This window comes from Halichoerus grypus, chromosome 12 (assembly GCF_964656455.1).
Source record: "Halichoerus grypus chromosome 12, mHalGry1.hap1.1, whole genome shotgun sequence".
Classification (NCBI taxonomy): domain Eukaryota; kingdom Metazoa; phylum Chordata; class Mammalia; order Carnivora; family Phocidae; genus Halichoerus; species Halichoerus grypus.
Window position 1 is genome coordinate 23,462,877 of NC_135723.1, and position 26,318 is coordinate 23,489,194.

General features: G+C 39.1%; 1 protein-coding gene across 10 annotated transcripts in view; it reads right to left on the reverse strand.

The window, feature by feature from the left end:
- MAGI2 (membrane associated guanylate kinase, WW and PDZ domain containing 2) overlaps positions 1–26,318 on the reverse strand; it is a 1,322,716-nt gene that overhangs the window by 281,148 nt on the left and 1,015,250 nt on the right. For 6 of the 10 annotated variants that reach the window (XM_078060071.1, XM_078060067.1, XM_078060065.1 and 3 more), the window contains exons 7-10: positions 24,294–24,351; positions 2,946–3,067; positions 2,486–2,614; positions 822–1,004 (exon numbers count right to left, since the gene is read on the reverse strand). In XM_078060071.1, coding sequence (XP_077916197.1) covers positions 822–1,004; positions 2,486–2,614; positions 2,946–3,067; positions 24,294–24,351 — 492 coding nt within the window. The remainder of the gene's footprint in view (positions 1–821; positions 1,005–2,485; positions 2,615–2,945; positions 3,068–24,293; positions 24,352–26,318) is intronic. The other 4 variants (XM_078060068.1, XM_078060069.1, XM_078060072.1 and 1 more) reach the window with 1 other exon arrangement.

The window sequence follows — 26,318 nt, forward strand, 5'->3', positions numbered from 1 at the left end:
TCTTGAATCAGTATTTTAAATACACAAGATCAAATTTGATTTCTTCTTTTTTTGTTTTTTTCCCAGATAAGGAAACTAGCATTTACAAGTTATGGGATTAATCCAAGGTCATGGGCCAGGTAGGAGAATTTAAAATCAAACTGCAAAACCAGACTTAGTTCATTACTTTTTTCTCTACCACTGTGGACCTTTCATATTTTATGCTTTTGTGCCTTTAACAATTTGCCTCCATATCTCCATGTTCAATGAATTTTGATTATAATTTGATAGACATCCAAGCAACTGCATGTGAAAATTGATTCATAAGAACTACAGAAAAAAACCTTATATATTAAAACATTGATGGGGACATATAAAGATGAATACCATTCAAAATTTTTTTCTATGAGATGAGCATGCATATTTAAATATCTAACCTGGGCAATTCAGCATGAGAATATCACGACATTAATACAGATTTTAAAATATCAATGGTTGAATATAAGGTAGAGTAGTATGAAATGTTAATCACATCTCTAAGAAGGAACTCTAAAAATAAATTAGAAAAGTGTCAATCTCAAGAGCCCATTAAATCCAGCAAGTAGAAGGGCCAGTCTGAAAAAATGAGACAAAAATGATATTTAGAGCTATTTCCAAAATACTTCAATTTGATACTCCTAAACTTAGGAGAAACATTATTTCTGGTTTCCCTAAAGTGTAGTGATCTCTGACCTTCAAATTAAAAACACAGAAAGAAGCTCCTCCTATTTGCCTTGGGGCGGGGAGGGGGGCCTGGAAGAAAGATGTTGTAAAACAAATTTCTAAAGCAGTAAGGACCTTACCTGTTTCCATCTTCCCATCCTGGGCTGCAGGCCCATCTGGAATCACACTTTTCACCTGCAGAAACTCATCAGGCTCATCTCCACCAATGATGGTGAATCCAAAACCCATGTTGCTCTTTTTTAGGGTGGTGCTGAGGAATGTTCCCTTCAATTGGGATGCATCCCGGGTGAAGAGTGGTTTTTCTACATTGGTCAATATAAGTTAAAAAAGAAAAAGCATATTTAAGGCAAGTTCTTACACAGGGGAAAGCCAGCTCCTGAGCAGCCATCCCAGGGGTAAGTGTGGGTGTCTCCGGTAGTAAAAGCAAGCAGGTGGTGACTGCCGGAGCTGAATTTTTAGTACTTCCTGCAAACACAGAGCAGTCCCAAGCATCCAGGAAAGGTGAAAAGCTGTGTGGTTTGTAGATTTTCGGTCAAGTCAGTGTTTGCATTCACCAAATTAGCCCTTCTTGGGCTTTTTAAAAAGGGCCAAATCAACAGGCCGTCAAAGGCTATAGATAAAGAGGAGCCCAAATCATCCAGACACATCTGGATACTTTCGTCTTGTTCTAAAGGAATCCAAGCAGGAGGTATGCGTGAGTGGCTGGTCCTGCACAAAACTCTGAAGGGATAAAACTGGAAAACGAGGATGGACTGTTTTATTTTTTAAAAGAGTAAGACCCATGGAATGCTACCATCTATTCAAATATCTAAACTATTTAGAAGGATCACCTGGATGTGGGACTGAGTTAACTTTTGCTTATATTGTGAGATGCTATAAAGATAACCAGATAAAGTTCTACTGACCTCAAAGTGTTTAGTATACTCTAAAATGTGAGGAAAAGGCAAGCCAACATTTCTATATATCATTATGAATGTAAAGGTAACACATTTTGTAACAATATGTTGATACATTCATATCATATACCTAAATAATCTGACCATAATTTGGAACCACTCATTTAGGTCTGACCACAAGTTTGTTACATAATATGCTTTTCCAGCTATGATCTGTAATAAACATATTCCTAACCATATTAAATGCTTTAAAAATAATAGTCATGCTAGGAAATAGAATTAATATTTGCTTTAAATGCTATCTCAGTCAAGTGTGTGTATATATATATATATATATATATATATACACACACACACGAAGTATATACATGTGCATACACGAATACATTCAGTTATTACATTTTCGGTGATATGATTTGATGTTTGTAACAGCCAAACCGTACATAGGAACTTAGCTAAGTATTTTGGTGCTTTTGCTGCTGTTACATCTTGGGTGATATGTAATAGGTACAATGAGTCATCATACTAGAATTTTACTTCATGTATTTATACATCACATAGATCTGCACTAAAAAAATTAAATATAATCATTCTCTGTTTTATATTTAAGTTTATTTTACATTTTTTCCTTTAAAATGCAAATGAAAAATGCATATGGCCTTGCCATCTACGTTTCCTTTATGAATGTAACATTTATAGTCGGAGAGAAGTTACCGTGAGACCTTTACATTCATGGCATTTGTGCTGAAGGGGTGTGGTATTCGTGCTTTCGTTTATGAGTATGAGCCCACAAGACGTGAGAAGTTTGTGCAGCAACTCATCCCACTACGGGGCTCCAAGGTGTGGGCAAGGGCAGCAAGCAGCCCTGGACAGACAGACGGACGTACCGAAGGGCCAGGGCCTCCCGGCGCGGTCCCGCGGATAGTAAGACAAGTCATTCACACTGCGCGACCTCTCAGGGACCGCGCGGGGGCGGGTGGAGGTGGGCTTAGGTAATGTCGACCAGGAACCGTCTACTGTCACAAAGGAAAACAAGCCTTATTCTTGTGCGTGGTCTTTTGAGGACAAACCTAGGAGTCTCTATGAATCTGCGCTTTACAGTGAGTACTACTGTCAAAACCCACGAATCTCCACCTGGCACCTTGCTGCACATTCCTATGAGGTACCGCCAGAGGCTTTAACTTAATCCACGGAGCAGAGCAAACGTCCAGCTAAAGCTAAGAGAGGGGTTTGGGGAAAGCAGATTGATTATTTGAAATAGTCCCAGCTAAAGGCATATTTGGAAGAGCAGGCAGTTTGGTAGATCATTTTTCCCTTTGAAACGTGGCGGGTGGACATGGTACTCACCTCGGAAAGCTGGGGCCTGCAGGGGCTTGGTTCCAAGTTCTGTGTGGGGCATGTTATGCTGCTGTAGCTTCCTTTTTGCTTCCAGGACGGGGTTTTCAAACTGTGTTCTTCTATTTATGTGGCTGAAGAATAAAATTTCAAATTAGGATAACAGTGGGGCAAAGTCATTTAAGAGAGCATCTGTAGAGCTCTACAAGAGAGCGGGTGATTAAGGGACACCTCACGTGATCCGTCAGATGCCCCACCAGGCATGAGGTCAGGCCTCTGCGGGGGCTGGCCTGCGTGCAGCGCACATTTCGGTATCAGGAGCAGAGTTCTCAATGCCTCGGTCATATGTTATTGTATTTAAATTATGCACGACTCTGCCAAAAGAACTAGAATGTGCACTTGCTTTCTGGTCTCCTGTGTTAGTCTGAGATGAGTTTGATGCATCAAAATAAATGGTCAGGAAATGAAATTTATACCAAATGGTGTTGCAAAGAGTATCATCTAAGCTTTGCAAAGTCCCCATATCTAACAAGAGAAGTTAAATCCACGGGTGACTAGCAACCGGCATCCACACTTTTTAGAGTCAGACAGACCTGGATTGAAGGGCTGGGATAGAGAAGGAAAGACTCCCAAGGATATTTGCAGAAGTCGTAGAATACCTGTAGGGGGGTTGATGCTCATGTCAATCAAAAGGAGGGTATTCACATTTGACATAATGAGATGATAAACTCATAGATAGCAGACCCCGAGTGGCTTGAAACAGCTGTGGATCAGCTAACCTGAGGGCTGATAGCATAAGGATCCCTTACAGTCTCCTTACAGTCTAATGAATTCTTGTATGAAATTTAGAACTCCTTGTCCGTGGAGAAGGTAAGAACCAACAATGCTGCCTAGTTGCAGTGACACATCGCTCTTTCTCTAGGATATAAATGCCCCCGTGGGAGGGCTGGCGTATACACTGGTTTTTGTTCTTTGTACAAATAGAATTGGATTATGGTAGGAAAGCCTAAAAACCAAAGAGGAGTTACAAGACGAATGAACAATTCTGAGTGCTTAACTCTGTGCTAAGTACTGCAGATATATTTTCTCAATGTAGTTAAGCAATAGTCTTCAATTGGAAACATTGCTATTTTAAAGGCAATGAGCCTAATACACAGGAGGTCTAAATCTCATGCCCAGTAAGTGGCAAGGCTGGGATCTGACCATGTCTATTTCTAAAATGCAATTCTTATCTACACACCTTCTCTTTTCAATGTATGAGTTATCACTGGCAAGTGCACATTTTTTTTTTTTTTTAAGATTTTATCTGAGAGAGAAAGGGAGATTGAGAGAGAACCAGCAGGAAGGGGAGGGGCAGAGGGGGAGGAACAAGCAGACTCCCTGCTGAGCGGGGAGCCTGATGCAGGGCTTGATTCCAGGACCCTGAGATCATGACCTGAGCAGATGGCAGACACTCAACCAACTGAGCCACCCAGGGGCCCCATTTGCACACATATTTAATGTGCATGCACACACACACACACACACAGACGGAATCCTCTCATTATGTCTTCTAAAAGTATGTGATCAGAAAGAAAAGGAGGTAAAAGAAGCAAAGTCTCAACAACCAATTTTCTATTATTATAAATCAGATAATTCCTAGCGAGACAGAAAAGCAGTCTTCAGAAACATGATAAGATGACTGCAGTATCTAATTACTTCCTCGCAGCAGGCAGGGTAGGGTAGCTGCCTGCCGCACAGGCTCTGGAGTCCATTGGCCCTGGATTCAAAATCTAGCTCTACCCCTTGATTAGCTGTGTGATTAAACCTTCATCTGTCATATGGATATACTGTTGCCTTCCTCCTGGGGAGGTTGTGAGGGTTCGAGGAAGAAGTGAATGCTGCTTTAGTAACTAGTAGGAGCCACCTGCCCCCACCATCACTGCATTCTCATCACCATCACTGTCAGAGTTTTGAGTCCAGAAGAGAGGCTTTATGGGCTGGGGGGGATGGAAGAGCATGAGGCCCTTTCTCTAACATTGCTTCTGGTGCTATTTAGGAAGAGGGTGCTTTACCACAACCTCCCTTGGTACTGGAAGTCACCAGGTTGGAGTTCAAAGTAAATCTGTCTTATGTAAAATTATTTCCCATTGGAAGTAAATACTACTGTAATGCCCTTGTGCACCAATGAGTCACCGTGATCTGTGGCATGTAGTGAATGATGGCATGTGATCTTTCAAAGCTTCTTTGCCCGGGAGACTCTGACAGCCCCACCGGATTTCAGAAGGATCAGAGTTTGAGGCCTCTCTTGCCTTTTCTCCATTTTCGTGTAACCCTCTTATTAAAATCCTTTGAAATCTTCCTATTACCTAAAGAAATATTATTCCTGGATTTGCCCTTCCTTATCTCTGTAGCTTCCCCTTCGGCTGCAAGACCCCACCCCCCTTTTGCATATACTTGGAGCTACTCTGGTTGACAACACGGTGTCAATCCCCTTATCCTTCCATGTGAATTTCAGGGTGGCAATATGGCAGTGCTTGAAGCAAGACAACTGGGTGTGAGGTGGTATCTTGGACAAATTACTCAGCTCCAGAAGCATCAATATTCTCGTGTGGAACATGAGGACATTATTATCTGCTTATTGGGATTGCTGTGAAGATCAGAGAAATAATGTTTGCAAAGCACAGATCCATAGGGAGGACCCCACAATTGGAAAGTCTAGTTATTGTTTATTCTTCAAGGTCTAGCTATTCTTTATTACTATTATTAACAAGGGCTGCTCTCAGGGTCATTATGATGATGCTTTTCCCATCTGTGCTAGGACTCCTTCCCTACCTCCCCTAGCAACATGGCCAGCCTATGTTACACTCTTTCCCTTGGCTCTCATAAAACCTTGAACAGACTTCTCTTTTCACAGTTTATTTATTTATTTATTTTCTTATAACCTGTCTCATTATTTTTACTCAGCACTTTTAAGGAACAAAAACAACAGAAAGTAAACAAAATCAGGGTGACATTAGTTGAATCTAGGTAGAAGATCAATAGACAGAATTGATCATATAGGCTCTTACTCGTTTACTAGCATTATGTTATAAATTAGCTTTGAGCTTTCAAGCTGCTAATTCAATGGGAGAGAGAAACTGGTTATATTCTTCAGAGTATTTAAGTTAAACCCAAGACATTCAGAGGACATAGTATTCCTGTTACTGAGTCTTATATTTTTTTTCCCCAAGTCTTGGATAGAGAGCTTTCCCTGATGTAGTTAGCATACAATATCCTAAATGATAATTTCATAATAATGAATTTCACAAGCTATCATAACCTTATCGCATTGTCTTTTAGAAACTGACTTTCATGTTTATTTCCTTCTATAAATTATGCACATCCGTATACAGGTTCTATGTGTTCATCTTTGTATGCTACGCATTGGACGCAATGCAAGATGGTATTTTTGTTTGTTAAATAGCTAAATGATGAGTGTGTGTTTTAAGACTTGTTTACTAATATATGTTAGTGACTTTGAGCAACCAAGAAACAGCTTTAAAGTGTACTGAAGGATCTGCTCTCTTCATTTTCTGTCCTATTTCTGTTCTGCTAGGTCACTGTTCATCACACAAGTAACTTTATCCTCAGAAAATACATTACAAGAACATTCTGGAATACATTTCTATATACAGTTGGGTTCCTCCAACTGCCATCTGCATGTAATTATTTCCTTAGAAAAGTCAACGTATTGCCACCTGTTTGATGGACACCATTTTGAAAATACTCCATTCATCATCAAAGTGAGTTTCTAGAGTTGACAGGGAATGAAAATACCAATGAACTAGTCGGCATGCCTTGTATCCCACAGATAGTGGAAGCTGGGTGTGGCTTTAGTATCCTAAACTAATTGCTACAGAACATTCACACCATCACAAATGAAGACATTCATTTAAAATGTAAAATGCTCCCAAGCTTAAAAAGGCCTATCACAAAGAAATATGATTGTAGCTGAATAAGAAAGCCTTGTCTTCCTTGTGCTTCCAAATGAATAGTTCCAAGTCCTTTCAGCAAGGATTTGGGGGTCTTACAAAGTGTACAAAGCATGTGAATGACAAATGCCATCATCCTTCTCATTGTTTAGGCTCTGTGAGATAATTGCTAGCTATTTCATCTAGCTTGCATATAAAACAGAACCTGGGGTGCTACCAAGAGTTCTTACCCTTTAATTATATCTAGTCTATTGTCATATTTTACTAATCTTTAGGTGGTATGAGCTAAGGGGATAAAAGTGATATTCTGCAGTGGGTATATCCTAACAACCCCATTTTTCCTTCACAAAAAGGAAGGACTATCTACGTGAGATGCCTCCATGTTGGAATGGCAAAGGGATTAGGATGTTTCAAGATGGAATTCCACTGCCTTCTCTCTTTGCTCTCCTGTTCACTCACTTGCAGCTTAACTCCCTCCTTTCACTATGGAATGGAAACTTAAAATAAGTTCCTATGTGGCAGTGCTTTGTAGTTCTGAATGAACCCGAGGAGCCTAAAAACAAGCAAACCAACAAAAGCAAAAACAGAAAAGACTCAGGCCCACCCTAAATCAACAGAGCCATAATCTCAGAATGAGGTAGAGGCATTGGCATTAAAAAAGCTTCCCAGGCAACACCACTGTGCCTCGAGGGTTGCAATCTCCCCCTGAGTGAGAAACTGAGAAGGTGCGAAAAGGAGTTTCTTGCCTGGTAAGATTTATGTGGAAGTCTCTTTCTGTATGTGGCCTTGGGGAGTACGAGGAAGTGCTATTTTGGCTCCAGAAGAGAGGACTTCTGATATCAGAAGTTTCATAACATGCACAGAGGAGAAAAAAAAAATATTTGCAGCTGATCAGATGATATGCTGCCAAAAGGAGTCCCAGGGCAGTGTCCTGTTTGACTGCCACCTCATTCACCGAGGGAATGGAGGAAACAGGAGTAAAGTTGTACATCCTAAGCCCATCAGTATGCACAGGACAGGTCTGCTGGTCATCAAGGCCATCATCTGACCCCACTACCAGTACTTCCTCCGTATCTCAGCCTCTTCCCGCCCCACCTTGCTTCTCCTGGGTTTTTGGAGACGGGAACTTTTAGTACGTAGTCACAAATGACATCTTGCGTATCCATTGGCTACTCTCCCACCATCTCGACTTCAGTTGACACTTTAGAAATGATCGTTGATTCAACGTGAGAGAGAAGAGAGCAGCTTTCAAGTAGAGACTGTACCACAAGTGAAATATTTGCAAGGTGGTCAAGGTGGCTACACTAATTACTCTAAGGCACCAGGTGGCCGGTGCCCAAGAAGTATTCACTGAATAAGTGCATGGATGGGAGGCAGGCATCCATGAAAGGTGATAGATCTCACTGGTTTCCAGTTTAACTCTCCCATAAAAGACATCTTGTGACAGAACTTTATGTGAGGCTTAGGGCCAGCTTATATGATATAACCAATCTGGGTGAAGACTCGTGAAATCCTTCAAAATAGAGTCTTCCAAGACATTCTTGTGATAGGTGAAAATGTCAGCCCACTATGGTGATGGAAGATTTGGATCTGAGAAGCTGATAACTAGCAGCTGCTCTCTTGTGTTACACTAGAAATGTGCTCATATGGAAAAACACTATGTTAGGGACAAAATGAGGGAGCCCGGGGAGGCATCCACTCACCGCTGGGTGTGGGAAAACTGGCTTGCGATTTGGGGTTGTGGCTCAGTATATTATTCCTTCTATGTAAGCTCCTTTGGAGGCTTCCCAAAATCTATTTTACTTGGAGCATTTTTTTTTTTTTTTTAAACAGAATAATTCCCGTATGGAAGCAGAGTGTGAATTTCCTGGTTGCTTGGAATTCCCTAGGTTTTCTGTGACCCTAGTCCTGATTCCCACACTTCTGGGTGGTCAGGAAAGTCTGCATATTACTTCCTCACATCTGAACTCCTAGACTGCAGCTGCATTGGCAAACACATACATTGCACCCACCCCATGTATACTTTATTCATTTTAAAACAAGCCTTGAGAAGACTCCATAAAGTTTTCTCGACTATCGAGGTTTTAGTAGTAAAAACTACTTCATGCTTTGGAAACCAAGAGAGGATAATAACCCTATGGGGATCTCCTGGGGCCAACCTTCTTCCCCGCAGGCAGGGCAGTGTATCAAGAGCTTGGTCACTATAGGCATGTTGCTGGGATTCCCATCTAAGCTCCACCACATCCTACATATGGGACCTTGAGGACATCAATTACCCTTTTTGTGCTTCAGACTTTTTCATCTGTAAAGTTGGGATTCAAGTAATACCCGCCTCATAGAGTTGTGCATATTAAATGAATTTAAATGAATAAATCACTTCAGACCAGTACCTGGATGTAAGTAGTCAATAAATGCTATCATGATTCATCAAATATTTGTTTCTCAAATACTCTTTGCTCGACACTATGGAAGAGGGTACAGGGAGGGGCAAAGATCAATCAAACATGAAGTCTAGTAGGGAAGATAAAACAGGAACAAAAAGAATTATAAAATAGGGCTTACATAATACAAAGTATGTCTTACAGTGCTTTGAAAAGCTAAAATTTAAAAGTACTAGTCTAAAGACAGATGTTTTAAGTATACTTTATTTTAAAATATGAGCTTTGGATAAATGGAAGAATTGAATCTATTTTACTTGGAGCATTTTTTTTTAAAACAGAATAATTGAATCCTACCTCTTGAAAGATTTCTTCCCAATTCTAACACTTAAGTGATAATTTTCTTTGTATAAATGTCCATTCATCATCCCCTACTGTACCTGAGGGTAATGTGAGTTTGCTTTATGAATGTGGCTGGGAAGATTGAGTTACTCACATATTACTTGCTCCTGCTCTTCCTGGACAAAAGGGTGTCTGGCCTGGGGATATAGTGTCGAGGTAAGAGGTGGAACCATGCCAGCCGAGGAGAGTATCCATATATTGGCACTGCAACTCTCACAGCTAAGGAGTCTGACCTCCAGTCCCCATGAGACTGACCTTCCCAAATGTGGATATATTTTCAGATAAGTGAGCTCTCTCTCCCCTTCTCCAGAAGTAGTGCTAAGTTACTTAGTTAAGATACTGGCCTGTCATATGTATTTTACATATAAGGGGTATGTATCACTTAGCCATTACTATTTACCAATTACACGGACAACTTGGCATTTTACTCCTGGCAGAAATAGCAATGTGCACTGCCAATCATGTCATGAAGCCCCCAGGACATACAAGATACATAGACTCATTTTCAAAAATTTCAGAGCTACTGGGCATGCACTGAAAAGTGTCTTCTACTGATGAATTACTAAATTCTACTTCTGAAACTAATAAAAAAATAAAATAAAAAATGTTTTCTATCCATCCCTTCTCATTCTCATAAAATATCTTTCTTAAATGTTATTGCCGGGTACAATATTATTATCATCAAAGGTATTTCTAAACTTTGGCTTCTTTCTTTCTTTTTTTTTTTTTTTTTAAGATTTTTATTTATTTGAGAGAGAGAGTGAGAGAGAGAAAGAGCACAAGAGGGGGGAGCGGGAGAGGGAGAAGCAGACTCCCCGCTGAGCAGGTAGCCCGATGCGGGACTCGATCCTGGGACTCCAGGATCATGACCTGAGCCGAAGGCAGTCGCTTAACCAACTGAGCCACCCAGGCGTCCCAAACTTTGGCTTCTTTCAATTGAGCATAAGTAGTGAGTTACAAACTTAGAGGTAAGATAAAGCTTATCTAGAGGGAAACTAAAAGACTACAATATCCAGGATCTTTCTGTATTAAGAGACAAGACTAATACATCCTCTTCCATTGATATCTGCCGATACAGATTGAATGGCTTTGTCCTTCAGGTCTCATATAGAAGGTCATTAATTTATCAGTGTGCCAGGCACTGGGGACACAAACATGAATAGGACACAACCCCCTCAGCAACGGGGCACATTATTCCACTGGGGAGACAAACAGGGCAGGTGACCAACCACCCCGTTTCCTAGGACTAAGGGATTTCCTAGGGCATGAGACTTTCAGGTTTTTTTTTTAACTCTTTTTTTTTTTTTTAATTTAAATTTAAAAACATATAGTACATCATTAGTTTCAGATGTAGAGTTCAGTTATTCATCAATTGCATATAACACCCAGTGCTCATCATGTGATGTGATGAGACTTTCAGTTTTAAAATCGAGACAGTGCCGGGTAAATTGGGACAAGAAGGAAAGACAACTTAGTCTGATGGTTCAGGGAAAGCCTCACCAAGAAAACAACACTGGAGCAGATTCTAGAATGCATTTTGCCAGATGGAGAAGGGGGCATTTTAGGAAGAGAGTAGTGGATACAAAGATGTTCGGGAATATTCAATTCTGCTTAGCTAGCGTGTAAGGCGAGTGAATACACACATGCACATAATTGCCTGTAGCTGGTGTGGGAGCAGGAGACAAGCAAGAGGATGAAAACTATAAGACTGGAAAACTCTAAGTCATGGTGTGGGGTGTGGTTTTGTCAGAAAATCTCCCTACTTCCATTATATGACTTAGTCTAGTGGACAGCTATAGCTCTCAAAGTCTCCATCATGAACTTGGGGGGCATATTATGAGTTTTACCATATCAACCAGATAGGAAAGTTGTGGTGCTCCCTAGAATTCTCAATCATTTCAGCATCATTTACTGGCCACCTCCAATGCACTAGGTATTGTTCTTACCTGGGGCTCTGAGGATTAGTAAGAGATGCTCCAGGACTATGAAGAATCACCTCATCCCGGGAACTAGACATTACTGTGTGCTGGGAGGTGTGAGCATAATCTGACCTGTAATATACTCTCTGTTGAACTGGGTTCTCATTGATTAATAAATTACTATAAGCTGTTAAAATGTGAAGTCACACTATAGTCTAAGCCTGCTGAACTCCATACACCACTCATATAGAATGATAGACATACACAGCCACGAATACAAGAATACTTTAGAGCCTGACTCGAAGGAGTGTCAGAGAATTAGCAAAAATACTCAGAATAGTGAGGAATCATGCAGACAACATCACTGATGTCTGCAATTATCCAGGAAGAAGGAAGCCAGGGAAGGAGTGCTAATAAAGAGGGATGGATAAGACTAGGGCAGGACTGTGGCCGGTTCTCTCAGTCAACAGGACACGACGATAATTCCAATTCCATATAATGCCAAAACTCCCAAAGTTTTCAGGTCCAATAACCATAGTAAGAAAAAGATAAAAAAGTATTATGCTTGAGTATTGGGTCTTTATTACTGCCCAGATCAGGGGGAAATAAAATACACAGTGATTCCTTTTACATGCTAGAAAGTAATGCAGGAGGAATTAGAAAACCTGACAATGTTAAAAAAAAAAAAACTTTTATTTTGATACTTGGAAAACACTTTTATTGTGATACTGTGGGGCCTGAGTTTGGGCAGGAGGCTTTCATTCTGAGAACTGAAGGACCCTGGGAAGAAAGGCATGGGGAAAAAAAAGTAGTGGGAATAGAGGATAAAGGTTCAGCAGAACCAAGAGCAAAGAAAGGTGGAAATGGGTTCCTTTAATGTTTTTTTTAAAGGTTTTATTTATTTATTTGAGAAAGAGAGAGAGAGAGAGCACAAGCGGGGGGAGCTGCAGGCAGAGGGAGAAGCAGGCTCCCCGCTAAGCAAGGAGCCCGATGCGGGACTCGATCCCACGACCCTGGGATCATGACCTGAGCCGAAAGCAGATGCTTAACTGATGGAGCCAACCACGTGCCCCTCCTTCACTGTTGTTTTCAATAGATTGCTTTTTGGGGAACAAGTATCGTTGCAGAGTTTTACATAATTAGCACTCTATGTCTAAAGTTATGCCATCATCAGAAGAGCAAAACTTCATAAAGATTAGATGACAGTTTCATGTCGCCTTAATGGGGTATGTATTTTCACATAATGTGTTGGTGCCTTTTCATGATACACATGCAAGGCTGGCAAATTTAGGGCCCCACATTGGGCCGAGTCTATATTTTTCATTCTGAATCTCTAAGTAAAAAAAATGAAAGGTGTGATATTGAATATTTCAGAAGAACATTCCATTTTGTACACTTTTAAAGTTACTTTGTTCTTGTTCTGATTTAAATTATTTAATAGATGCCAGAATTTGGTGAAAAAACAATTGTTTGGAGGATGAATGTCAGCCTTGCGAAGAAAGGAGAAAATAAAGGGAGAATGGTGAATGGTAGAGGGCGATTGGAACTAATATTCATTGAGCAAATACTATATGCCAAACCTTCAGCTAAACAGGTTCCATACTTTTAATTCACCAGCTCCTCAAAGAGGGTAAATGATTTTCTGCAGATCTCACAGTAAGGGGCAGATGCATGATTCACACCCAGCTCTGTGTAGTGCCAAATCCAACAACACTGATTTATGTGGTTCTGACACAAATATACTCTTACTTTTCAAGTGACATAACTTATGTATATGCACGCATGGGCTGTGCTCAGTAATCTTTAATATACTTTGGCCAGGTGATTCTGAATTTCTTTTTAGCAGGATTTCACTGTGAAATTGGTAACTTTCACAGGATTGTAAATTACCTGCTGATTTTCTGAAGGCAAACATTTTGAAAATACAACACATTATTTTGATTATTACATGATTTTGTTTTTTTAAAGAACCCAAAGACTATGTAATAGAACTATGGGCTTCTGTGTGCATGTATGTATTGCATACTGTGAAAAATGAAATGGTAATGAGAACACGGGTGAGGAACCAGGAGCCCTGGCTTTGCATAATGTAGTTTTCAAGCCAGAAGAGTCTCCTTCAAGGATTGCCTTTTCAATTCCTTTAAGGTTAATCCTAACTCAATTTTCTTGAACTGTGTCCTTAAAACTCTGGAAGTTGAACATGGGCCATGTCTCTGGCAATTCTGATATTGATAATAAGATGATTCTGCACTAATATTTATGAATAGGTTAAAGTTGTATGTGAGTAAGAATGAGGTCGTCAATAACACAAATATGCATGTCTTGTCTCAGATTCTGAAAAGGGCATGTTAGGTCCTGCTGAGGTCCAGTGATACAATAAGAAATGAAAATGAGACACTTACTCAGCAAGAAATTCCTTATATGCGAACATGGTGGACCGTGGAGCACTGGTGAACTCTCCCCCTGACCCGCACATAACAGGTACCTCTAAGTGTGGACTCATGAGGAATAACAGGGGCGAGAGGAGCCACCTGCCCTCTCTGCTGTCCTCAATCTCCCATGGACCTCTTGGGTTTCACTAACATGAAAGCCACTGACAATGAGTCTGAGTCGTCATTCTCTCCTACTTTTGAGACCAAATCAGTATTCGGGGCTTAAGCTACATTTGAAGATTAGGTTGACCACTCACTCACTACCTTTGTGAAATTCCCCTAATATGTCTGAACTGCAACTGCCCGTCTGGAAATATCCTACTCACCTCATAGGACTGTTTTGAAGAGCACACAGATAAAATATATGAAAGCGTTTAAAGATGAAACATGATGTGAATTTAAGTTGATTTTAATATTATTGTTATAGTCAGAGTACAAGAATTAAGTATAGCTTAAATGTGGATAACATAAAGTCTCTAAATTCCTGTCCTGGGCTCTAACTCTATTCTACCACCTACTTGCTTGATGGCTTGCCCATAAAACAGGAATAACAGCATCTAACATAAAGTGTTGTGCTGATGATGATGATTAAATGAGTTATGTAAGATAACAACTACCTACCAAGTGCTTGGTAGATGGTAGCTATTAATAGCATTTTTCTGGGCTGACTAATAGTTACTAAGTATTTATACGCGGTCAATGCCACAAACTCAATTACTAAGTAACATTACAGGAAAAAGGACAATCATTCCTATCATTTTATCTATCTGAAAATATATTCACATTTTTTTTTTTTGCACCCAATTAAAATGGAAGAAAGTGAAGTAAGAACAGGATGAGGAGACTGTGTCAGCCTCTGTGCATGAGTGTTGTGCTCAGTGGAAATTTGAACTAATGTTTTAACGTTATGACAAACTTAACCATGGTACTTAATAAGCTGTCAGAAACTACACACCTAATGGTGAGTTTCTTCCAGACTAAATTAGTGCAAAACCAATTTTATTGGTTTATCTCAGCAAATTGACTTTCTTTTGCCTGTAGTAGATCCAGTTAACCTTCTAAGCCACAGAACAGAGTAATTTTTTTTTCCTTGACAATTTTAAAGTTCATCTTACTTAGCTAGATTGAATTTGAACGTGAAATTTGATAATAAAACTTTTTGTAATCCATCTGTTTTTATTATAAAATTAGCTGAGTCTATTGTAATACAATTTCATCTAGTTAAATACGAAGTCGCCTGTTAAACGCTACTAATAAATAATGTTTAACAATGTCACTTCATATCATAAAAAAGAAGACAACAATATTCCCTTTGAATGCATTCAGCCTTGATAATGGTGAAAAATACAGTGCTTACCCTGACTTGTTGTTGATAAGCTTATCTTTATCCTTCTGCCCTTCTAACGACAATCATAATATCATCTCGGGTCTGTAGCTATCAAGTACATTTATTTATTTATTTTTTCATAGCTTTGTAAGGAGATTCTATTATAATCATCCACCCTTTTAGGAGGCCTTCTTTCCATAACACTCATGTGATGGGGTTGTTAAAACCATTAAAGTAAAAATTTTTAAATGGTAATATATATGTTATTGTCTAGCCAAATAACAAGTGGAAATTGAAAGAAAATGCTTTCAAATTTTAAGTATTCTTTGATCAGCAGTTATAATGAGAAAATAATGAGGCTCATACAGGAAAATGGCCAAAGTTATCCTTGTTAACACAGGTGCAGTGGATATTCCTTGAACTAGAAAAGACCTTAGCAATCACCTAATCCAAACCACTCATTTGACAGATAAAAGCCAGGGAGGTTAAGCGTAATTTTGTACTCGCCTGTGAATTCAAAATCATGGATGCAAAAAGGACAACTATTACTAACATGGTCTGTGACACAACATGAATTTTGAAAAACATTATCTGCATATTGAAAAAGATGAGATTAAAGTTCTCGTGTGGGGGTGGAAGGCATTACATTTTACCCACTGCCAGGGTGACCATCCTCCATGTTATTCAATAACAGGCTGCCCAAAGAATGACATCAATCGGCCACTTCCTCGGTTTGACTAAGCTCCCTCATCCCTCTGCCAGTGTTAGCATCTCTCTGTGCTGAATGCGATTCCAGGTATGTATCTATTAAAGATCTAAAAGACCTAATGCCAGCCAAGTCCTTCAATTCCAGAAAGAATTCTTTCCTAACACCAAAGGGAAAAAATGGTGGTGTTGTTTCACTATGCTAGTTTTCAACATGCTGTGATCCTGAGGGATTTTTAGGATAATTTTGACTCTGTGCAATTTTCACTTTATGTGCTAACTTTGGAACTTAGTCTCAGTCTAAGATATGACTCCAAAGTATGTGATGACACAGATTGGTAGCATGAAACAGCAATCCACAGTTCACCCACAAGAAGCCTAGCATGTTTAAGCCAGAGAGAGAATAACTAAGCTCTATCAGCTAACTGTTGCACACATTCTAGAATAAAAACAATGATCTCTTCATGTGTTATATAACATTGCCTTGGCAGGAGGCAAGCACGATTGTGCAGCTACACTGGACTGGAGTCCCCTCCCTCAGCAGGAGAGATGGCTCTTCCCACAGGGCTCTGGGTCTTCTCAGTGCAGGAATAATACTCTCCACACAGCTCACATCCAGCTCAAAAGGTGGTCTGCGACTCCCTTGAGCAGCAGTCCCCCAAAAGCAGACTGTCTTCCCTGTCATAAAGCTACTTTTAAGTTCTCACGGTCCTATAAAAATGGGGGAGAAGGAGGAAACACACAGCATGGTGTGCTTTCCTCCGGAGCACATAGCATGGTGTTTCCAGTTCTGACCATTCCTGCCCTCTCTCCCTGGGATAGTGTCCCTCACATTGCTGCCCCTTCACTAAGTTCCCCTGCTTTGTGCCACTGGGCTACATGCCTGTGCTTAACCTCTGCAGAAGCACCTAAACAACAGCCCAATTTAATTTGCTAGAGTCATAAAAAATACCTAAAAACAAACAACTCCTCCCAAAGTGTTTATGAATATATTCACAAATACATCCTCAAAGAAAAGTTGGTGCTGGAGTAATAATTCCCCTGTCTTTAATTACTGACTTCAAGACAAAGAAAATAATCCATTAGAATTGTAAAAATTATCTTTTTTTTTTTTTTTTAACATTTATATGTAACTGATGCCAAGGGTGAATAATTCATTGTTATTTGTAAAACCCCACCTGCAATTAAACCAACTTAAACTTCTGGATGCTCAAAGCATTCTTTATTCAGAACCCGAAGATTTGTTAAATAAAGTGGTTTATGAGATCAAACAGTTGCTAATAAGAGTGTTTTTAATTACAGAGTCAAGTTTTCTTTCCTTCATTTGAAAAGACATTCAGGGGAGGAGAAGGTAACTAGAATATAGAACACATTTGGATCAGATGAGAATGAACCAGCAGTGGTGGAGGGCCTCATAGCATGAAAAATTAATCTCAGGTAAGGAGTGGATGAGGGGTGTGCATTCAAATCTTGACTGGATGATCGTGGTAAGAAGATTGGACTTGGGACTTCATTTTGATTGAACTGATCATAGTTTATTTTAGAATATTTGAAGGACCCTGGCATAAAGAGTAAAAGAACCATAAGCCTTTCTACCGATCTGTGGTAGAACCATAGTGTTAGGAAAGTAAATTAATAGCCTGTTGACATTTATATAATATCAGTCAGTGGTCCAGAGGAGGGAAGTAGGAATTACCAGTTACAAACTATCAGAAATGTTAATGTAATGTAAAGAGCATATGCATGGTGCTAGAGTGTCCCTCACTTACCATGCTAGATTGCTTGTTTCTTCCAGGCTGAAAAGAGTGATGCCACAGAGGATGAAATTGGCCTGGCTCAGAGTGAAGGAGGTAAAAATGGAAGGCTGCTGCCTTAGCACAAAAGAGCTGCCTATAGTTCAGAAGAGATCAGGTATCCCATATTTATTTTGATATGCTTATTCCTTTTGTTTGTGAAGTGAACTGATTTATGCTTGTTTAACTAATATGAGAAAATATTTTGTAAAGTATAGACATTTTATATTAATGTAAAAACATAGCTACTCTACTGAACGGTCTCTCTTAGCTCTACGGGGCATCGGACTTCATCAAGCTTCAAACTTACTAGTCATTTGTCCTTGGAGAACTCAATGAAGTCCTCAGAGGATTGGTTCCCTCATTTGTAAATGATGTGACTGTCATTTGGGATAACGGATGTGAAAACACATTAAAAGTTAAAATAGTGCCTTACACATTACTATTTCTACTATTACTTTCACCAATCCCTGGTTATATAAGATGACATGTACTATAGATAATTATGACAAAAGTAACGTCCTTGCGGATTACTCTGAAACCTCAACCCTTTTGAAAGCCACAGAGACATGATACTCTGCAGTCCTTGCTTTATCATTTCAATGGGCTGATGGAATTATCACTAATTCTAAAGAAACAGCATTTCCCTTAGAGTTGTTCACTTTGGGGGTATATTGTAATCACGAAGGAGCTACAGAAGTAATGCCATAAGTCAGGGCCTTATCCATGTTATTGGGATACAGAAGATAAAAATAACTAACATTTATTGAGCACTTACTACATTCCTGTTCATTGCCAAACAGCAGCTGTGGGATGAGACAGTCCAGGTTCAAATTCTGGCTCTATTACTTAGTACTTGTAAAACTATCTGTACCTCAATTTCTTTATAAAATGGGGATAACAATACAAACTTTACAGGGTTTGTGTGTGTGTGTGTGTGTGTGTGTGTGTGTTTGAGTATTAAATGAGCTAGTATATGTAAAGCACTTAGAATACGACTTGGCATGTGGTTAAGTGCAAAATAAAAGGTCTTCCTCTCCTCCCTTCTCTCTCCTTCTCCTCCTTTCTGTCCTCCTCCTCCATAACCTGTCTACTGGAGATCTCACAACGGGGAAGCTGCAGGGTTGCCATCCTGTGACACTTTGCAGCCCATACTCTTTGCTACTAAATGACAATAATTGATGAGACCACATGTTATTTACAAGATTTGGAGCTCACCTTAGTATAGAATACCACTGAGCAACTTCACCAACACCACCACTCCAGGTTAGTATCTTCTATGACATAAATTTGTAAGTCGGGGCAAGGATTTCTTTGTCAAACAGCTGTCTAAAAAGCATCAGGAAAAGCTTGCCAGTGTCTGCAGATTGATGGGAAAAGCTGAAAGTTTGAAAAATTAACTTCCGCTCTCGGAAAAACAACTCTCTAAGAACAAACAGGGTTTCTTAAAGGGTATTCTTTTCTGTTTATTTCTAATTGGAAATGTTTTACGTTCTGCTGACTTGTAAAAAATTCTAAAGTTAGGAAGTTCTTCTGGGAAAATTTAGAAAACTACTCAAAGCCACGAAGAAGAGAAACATCCTTAGGATAAGATACTGAGCTGAAATCCTCTCTAGCTACTTTCCAACTTGCAACATCATGACGAATACTCATCATTAGCCATGAAGTGAATGTGATTTTCCTTTTACATTTAATGTTACATTGAAGATATTGTGTGGTATCTTTCAGACTTTCTGGAATTGTACACAAGTAACATTTTAGAGTAGCAGATGTGTGGCATCACATGAAAAACTTGTAAAACCTTTCCATGAAAATCACATCTGTCAGTCCCCACCATCGTTCTAACTGTAGTTATACGGTTTGCTTCTCCGTCTGTGCCAGAGGAGGTAGCTTTGCATGAAAGCTGCTCCAGGAAATTGTGTCTTCTGGACTAGCTACTTAAGCAAATTGTGTAACTGCCATTGAAACCAAAACGTACCCAGCAGACATAATTTCACAAAAGAGGAGAAAAAAACCACATTGGTACAAAAGTCACAGCTGTTCAACTCTACATTTTGCACTTTTTTTCATTGAATTTTTTTTTCTTTTCTTTATGAACAGTGACAGTTACATTTCTAGTTAGCAACTTCAGGACTTCTTAATACATTGCTAAGTGCTGTACTCTCATGGATTTGGTGTCTGTCAGGAAAAATTGGGCTAACTTCTTTCTGCTGCTCCACAGAGTACAGACTTGCTCCATCTGCCCTGTCTGCGGATGCAGGTGTTGAGTGGGGCCCATTGTTCTCTACAATGCAGAGCTGTGTGGCAGCCCCGGCTGCTCCCCCCGGTGCCAACATCCCTATGTTAAGGTCCCCCCACTATGAACGCCTCTTCTTTCAGGCCCTGCAAGTCTCACTACCAGTGGCCATCTTGTCTAGAGCCCCTCCCGAGCCACTGGTAATGGAGCGAAAGGCTCAGAATGCTTGGGTCAGAAGAGTCTCCCCGGCTGTGAGCAGCACGACCTCCCCTTGTTGGACATCTTTCTGTGACCACGAAACTACTAGAGGTGGGCCAGAGAGCGGACGTTCTCTAGGGACCCCTCATTCTTCTGAGTGATGAGTCTCAGAGGCTTGTTTACAGTATTACCGATTTTGAATGCTCATTACCAGATGATGATTTTGAGCAAGAGTTTGGAGTCTAAGCTCTCCAGTCAGAGTGCCTACGTCTAAATTACAGCCATTCCTCTCAATAATGTGTGAAACTGGGTAAGCTACCTGACTTCTTCAGCCAGCATTTCCCTATCTGCACACTTAAGACAATCTACGTCATTATCGCTATAGTGAGGATTATATGTGTGGTAAAGACTGTCCAGCACTTAATCCAGTTCATGCCACATACTAAGCAGTCACTCAGTAAATGTTAACTATTTTGATGATACAGTAATGATGATGGTGGTGATGATTTTTCTGACTTTTGAATACATTAAACCTATCATCTTAAAACTGAACTTGCAGAGGACAGAATTATGGCATAGAAAGGAAAAGTCGGTACTGCTGGTCAAAAACGATTCAATCCGGGCTTTTCGGTTTCAAGTTGTATAAACACTTTCCTGCTGTTGATTGCTGGAATTCCTATCTGCTTGTCTGGGGCTGACAAGGAGAAAGAGGGCATATGCAACCATGCCAGAGGCAGGGGCTCATTTCAACCTGACATGACCTGCTGAATCCAGAGGGACCACAGTCCAGCTTCTGCTCCCAAGTAGGCTAGTGTATTTGAAGAGAGCAGCTGACTGCTAAGTTAGACTTCTGGTGTCCTAGCACAGGCTTTTTTTGCCACTAGGTGGGAGGGTGGAATGTTTGTCATATTTTGTAACCGCACCTCTAGTTGTGTAAGTGAGTGTGTAACTAAACACCAAAAATGATAGCTCTACAGAAAACCCATTGACTGTTATTATGAATAGAATTAGTGAATCAACATTTTCTTGACTATGGATTTACAATGAAGACCACCTTGCTTTCTTACATTAACTGAATTTTAATATGACAAATTTATATGATTCCAAGATATTGATATCAATGTTATCACTACAATTAATTGAAGTGTCTTAATCTAGGCATATTATATCTTATACTTATGATGTCTATAATGAAAACTTGATATAGAAACTTACCTTAAACTAGACAGTTATTGTTTTTCTGTATAATTAACTATAAGAAATTGGTGGCCTTTTTCTAACAAAAATACTCTGTGCACTGAAAGTGACAAATAACCACTATGCTCACATATGTATTCATATAGTTTCCACCAACAAGACTACTATTTAGAACCAATACATACCTTGTGAAAATAATAGTGTAATGGAGATGCAACTCATTTTTTTTTGAACAGTTAAAACACACCACATAAATAGATATTTTCAGGTAAAATGGAAAAGTTGTCTTTGTTGTGATGGAAGAGATCCCTGATTTCAAGTAATGTTTACATTATATAGAATAAATTGAGGTATTTTGTTTTGATGAATTTTTTCCAAAGGATGTTTCTGAGCAATACTGGAATATAATTCTACTTAAAATTATCTTTAGGTTTGAATTATCTGTCTCTATTTTCTAGTCAGTCTGAGACACCCACACATCTAATTATTGGTGTTAGTATATGTTATGGAATTATGTAATGGGGAAAAAACCATGACAAGTAGTAGAACTGGATGCAATCTGAGGAAAGTTAAATCTGACTCACTAAGACCCGTGTCTATGACATCACAATCACTTGAAATCTAAAATTATTAAATGTGTTAGACTGATTTAATGATATAAGACATGACTGGCGAACTTATGAACAATTTCTGACTATGACAGTGAATGCATGAGAATTGAAGTAGAGAAATGCAGACAGAAATATAATTTAAGCAAAAACAAATAAAAAAGACAATCATTTGAAGTATAAAAATAATGAGGACAATTATCGTTTAGGGTCACAGCTAGTGTCCAATTCAGTAATTAACTACAAGGGGTCCACCAGTAGCCGCTCTTTACATGAAGAACACACACTTCAATGAAAGAGAAGGTAGGAAGCATTGCTTTCCGATGTGTTGGGTGTCTCACCTCTATGATAGATAATTAAGGCAGAGAAGAAAGGTTTGAGTTAAATATTATTTTCCACATTGAAGCCAGCTTGAAAGCAGTTGAGGACATGGAAGAAGAATCTGAAGAATTAGAATCGGGTGGGGGTTGGTAGGACAAATTTGGCCAGTTGCCTATTTTTGTAAATAAAGTTTTATTAGATGGTAGCTAATGCCCCTTCATTTAAGTGTTGTCTATGGTTGCTTTCAAGCTACAGTGGCAGAGTTGAATAGTTGTGACAGAGGTCATATGGCCCCCCAGAATATTTGCTCTCTGGCTCTTGCTGGAATTTGCTAGTATCTGGACTAAAGAAAAAATTCTCATTCAATGAATTCTGCAAGGAAGTGTATTAAACATGAGATCTGGTTTGTCACATCCCTCAGTTCTCTTTCCTTACCTGGAACTACCTTGGATTTCCGATGTAATAGTCTTAGGCATAGTACAGCCTGATTTAGTGACTTAAGACTAGCTAGCATTTACTGGAAACCTGCAATGTTGATACATTTATGCAGAAGCTGCAGCTATATTATTATTAAAATATGTGTATTTTTATTGATTAGCAATGTAGGGGGAGCAGGGGGCCTTATAACTATATGCAAGGGATGTCTCTTTATTTTTACAATTAGCGACACCTCCAGGCATTTATTTTACTTTTTGCTTCTATTGAGTATCCACCTGACATGAGAGCATTAGATACTATATAAGAAAATTGCATGTGGTAAATGAGGTGAATTCACCTTGACTGGAGATGACTGACTGTGGTGCCAAAATTGGGGTTTTTCCAAATGAAGATGGTTGTCAGAGTATCCAAGCTCATGAGAAAGCTGCTCAAGGGCTGGAAGCACACAGGATTTACTCATCAGTACCTCCCCAGCACAAAGAAGGGCTTGACACTTAGTAAAAGCTCAGTGACTGAATATTGTTAGCAAAACAATTTAGCAATAATGTCATTAATCTCTAACCCTTGACCATCTAGATTATTATTGTTAAACAGAATGTGATTAGAGAAAACAGAGTTAGACCTTGATAAATAATGTGAACACCTTTAGTTTTTCAGTCTCTGCATTTCTTGGGTAGTACATTTCTCCTAAGCAATGTGTAGGCTTTGCTATTCACCCAAATAACATTAACAACATTACATACTAGGAGGAATAAAAAGAAATTCTCTATCAGAAAAGGGGGTTCTAGAAAAGTAAGCTGCATATTTAACTTTTGGAAATTATGAATATTACCTGATTTTCCTTAATGTGTATGTAATTTAATCCCTAACAGGGGCTTTATTTGAAATAAAATAATGGATAGAGGGGATAACTCATATGCTAAGATACATTAAAGCAATGCAACCTCCATTAGATAACATAAAAGTCCAATCTACAGAAAGAATACTATTGATTTGAAATGGGGCCTTAAAAGAGAAAAAAACAAAACAAAACAAAACAGATCTAAGTTTTATTTTATCCTTCAACTGGAAAGTATGGCTGCTTCCTCTAATTGGTTTTGAAATCTAGTTTAATAGAACATCTCTTTTGCACAACTAGTCAGCTCCCAACATTTTGATTGCAAAATGAAGGGCATTTACTTTGATATCTTTAATTATCACTCATTTGGAGGACAGCGTGGAACACTTTTCCAATTGGTGCTTTAGAATCATGAGTCAAAGGAAAAGAATGACAAATTAGCCAGCTGGAGAAGAAAGAGACAGCTCGCTGGGGCTGCCAGAGTCTTTGTGGATACTTTAAAGTAAGATGAAAGGAAAGGAAAGGTGCTGCCGGCCACACATGCTCAATAACTGAAATACTAAAACAGTTGCACCACATATTAATAACAAATTAGTAGGAAACTTAAAGACTTACTCAACATAATAAGTGCCATATATGGGATCATCAATTTTTTCCCAGCCATATGGAAGCTCTGAAAAATAAAGAATTATTTCTTTCAGTAAAGAAGCAACAGATACCACAATTTCTAATAAAAAGTAATACAATTTAATTGTTCACGGATTGCAGAAGTAGTCTACCAAAGTGGAATAAAGCATTCAGAGTCAGCACCAAATTTCTGACGCATATTGTAGGAACTATAAGAAGCACTGACTTAAAAATTGGGAGTTAAGACACAGAGCCGTCTTCTCCGCAGATACGCTGCTGGGTCTAGCTGTTTACCCCATGCCCAGCAGTAGGATGGCACGTCCTCGTGTTATCACCACTCAAGGCAGCACAGAAGGCAAATTGCTTTCCTGAAAGTGCATACGGTTTTCTTATTTATTTGTATTGTTAAAAGGAGTATTTCAGGATAAAGATCGTATTGTCAAAATACATTTCCGAGGATTGCAAACTGTTTCTGATGACTGAAACAGAGGCATTATAAATTCTCAATTGACATCCCACGATTCAAGATGGTTAGCTTGCTGTTCTCTCCACATGGGTCAGAATTTGAACGCTGGCCATACGCTCTCTGGGCATATTTTTTTATAAAGTCTGAAACTGTAAGCCCACTTTCCTTGGCAGTGTGATTTACACTTCCCATTCTTCATGGCTAATTTTTATACATACACATTTAAAATATCAACAATACTGTAAAGGCTTCTATAAGCAAAAACACGCTATTTGAAAACAAGGCTTTGCTTTATGATACTGTTTTCCAAACACACTGAGCCTTTATAATTATTAACTCTTTTTTTTTTTAAAGATTTTTATTTATTTATTTATTTATTTGACAGAGAGAGACAAAGCGAGAGAGGGAACACAAGCAGGGGGAGTGGGAGAGGGAGAAGCAGGCTTCCCGCTGAGCAGGGAGCCCGATGCGGGGCTCGATCCCAGGACCCTGGGATCATGACCTGAGCCGAAGGCAGCCGCTTCACCGACTGAGCCACCCAGGCGCCCCTATAATTATTAACTCTTATAAGTATGATGAATATTACATTTTTCTTGATAGATATTAATTATATATAGAGAGAGAACTTGGAATCTAAGTCAGATATATTGGCGTGCTTTATATGATATACTTAAATGAAATTTACAAGTCTTATTATTGTAGTAATAACACATGTTCACTGTAGACAAGGCATAGTTATAAAAAGAAAATTAGAAACATCTGCAATGTTGCCATCCAGAGATAGCCACTGTTAATATTTTGGTGAATATCCTTTGAATATTTTTAGACATAGATGAATACCAATATTTTTTTAAGAAATTAGATCATATAGTGCATATTGTTTTTGTAGCCTGGTATTTCTACCTAACAAGATACCACAGGCATCTTCAATGTGAATGAGCATTACTGTACGATATCACTTAAAAGCGGCACAGCAGTGGTCTGTAGTGTGGCTAGAGCCTGGATGACCCCACCTCTTCTGTCACTGAGTATTTGGGACTTTCCAGTTTTTACCTGTTATATACCATCTGTCTTGGACTTACTAAAACCTAAATCTTTCATCATTTTCCTAATAATTTAATAATAATAAATTACTAGAAGTGGAATTTGGGAGTAAAGGACATATACCCTTTTAGGGCTTTTGATATAAATTGCCAGATTATCGCTGTCCCACTCACAAAATAGAACAGTTTGTAATCTCACTGGGGGTTTCTGAATAACTTTGTTTTTCTGTACTGTCACTTTAAATGCAGGTCTGCAGTTCTTCATCCAAAACTTTTAGGGACAGTTAGGTTTGGGAATTAAGAATTTTTCTGATTTTCAGAAGTTAACATGATGCAAATGCCTTCTGTCCCGTAACACTCCGAGCAGAGTCCGGGAAAGCAGTTAATAATCAAACACATGAGTATTTATGCAACCATAATTATGTAATTTGCACTAAAAGGCACAAATAAGGAGTACTTCGTTTCAGGTAACACCGTTTTGCTTCCGGAGTGTCCAAGTCAGGT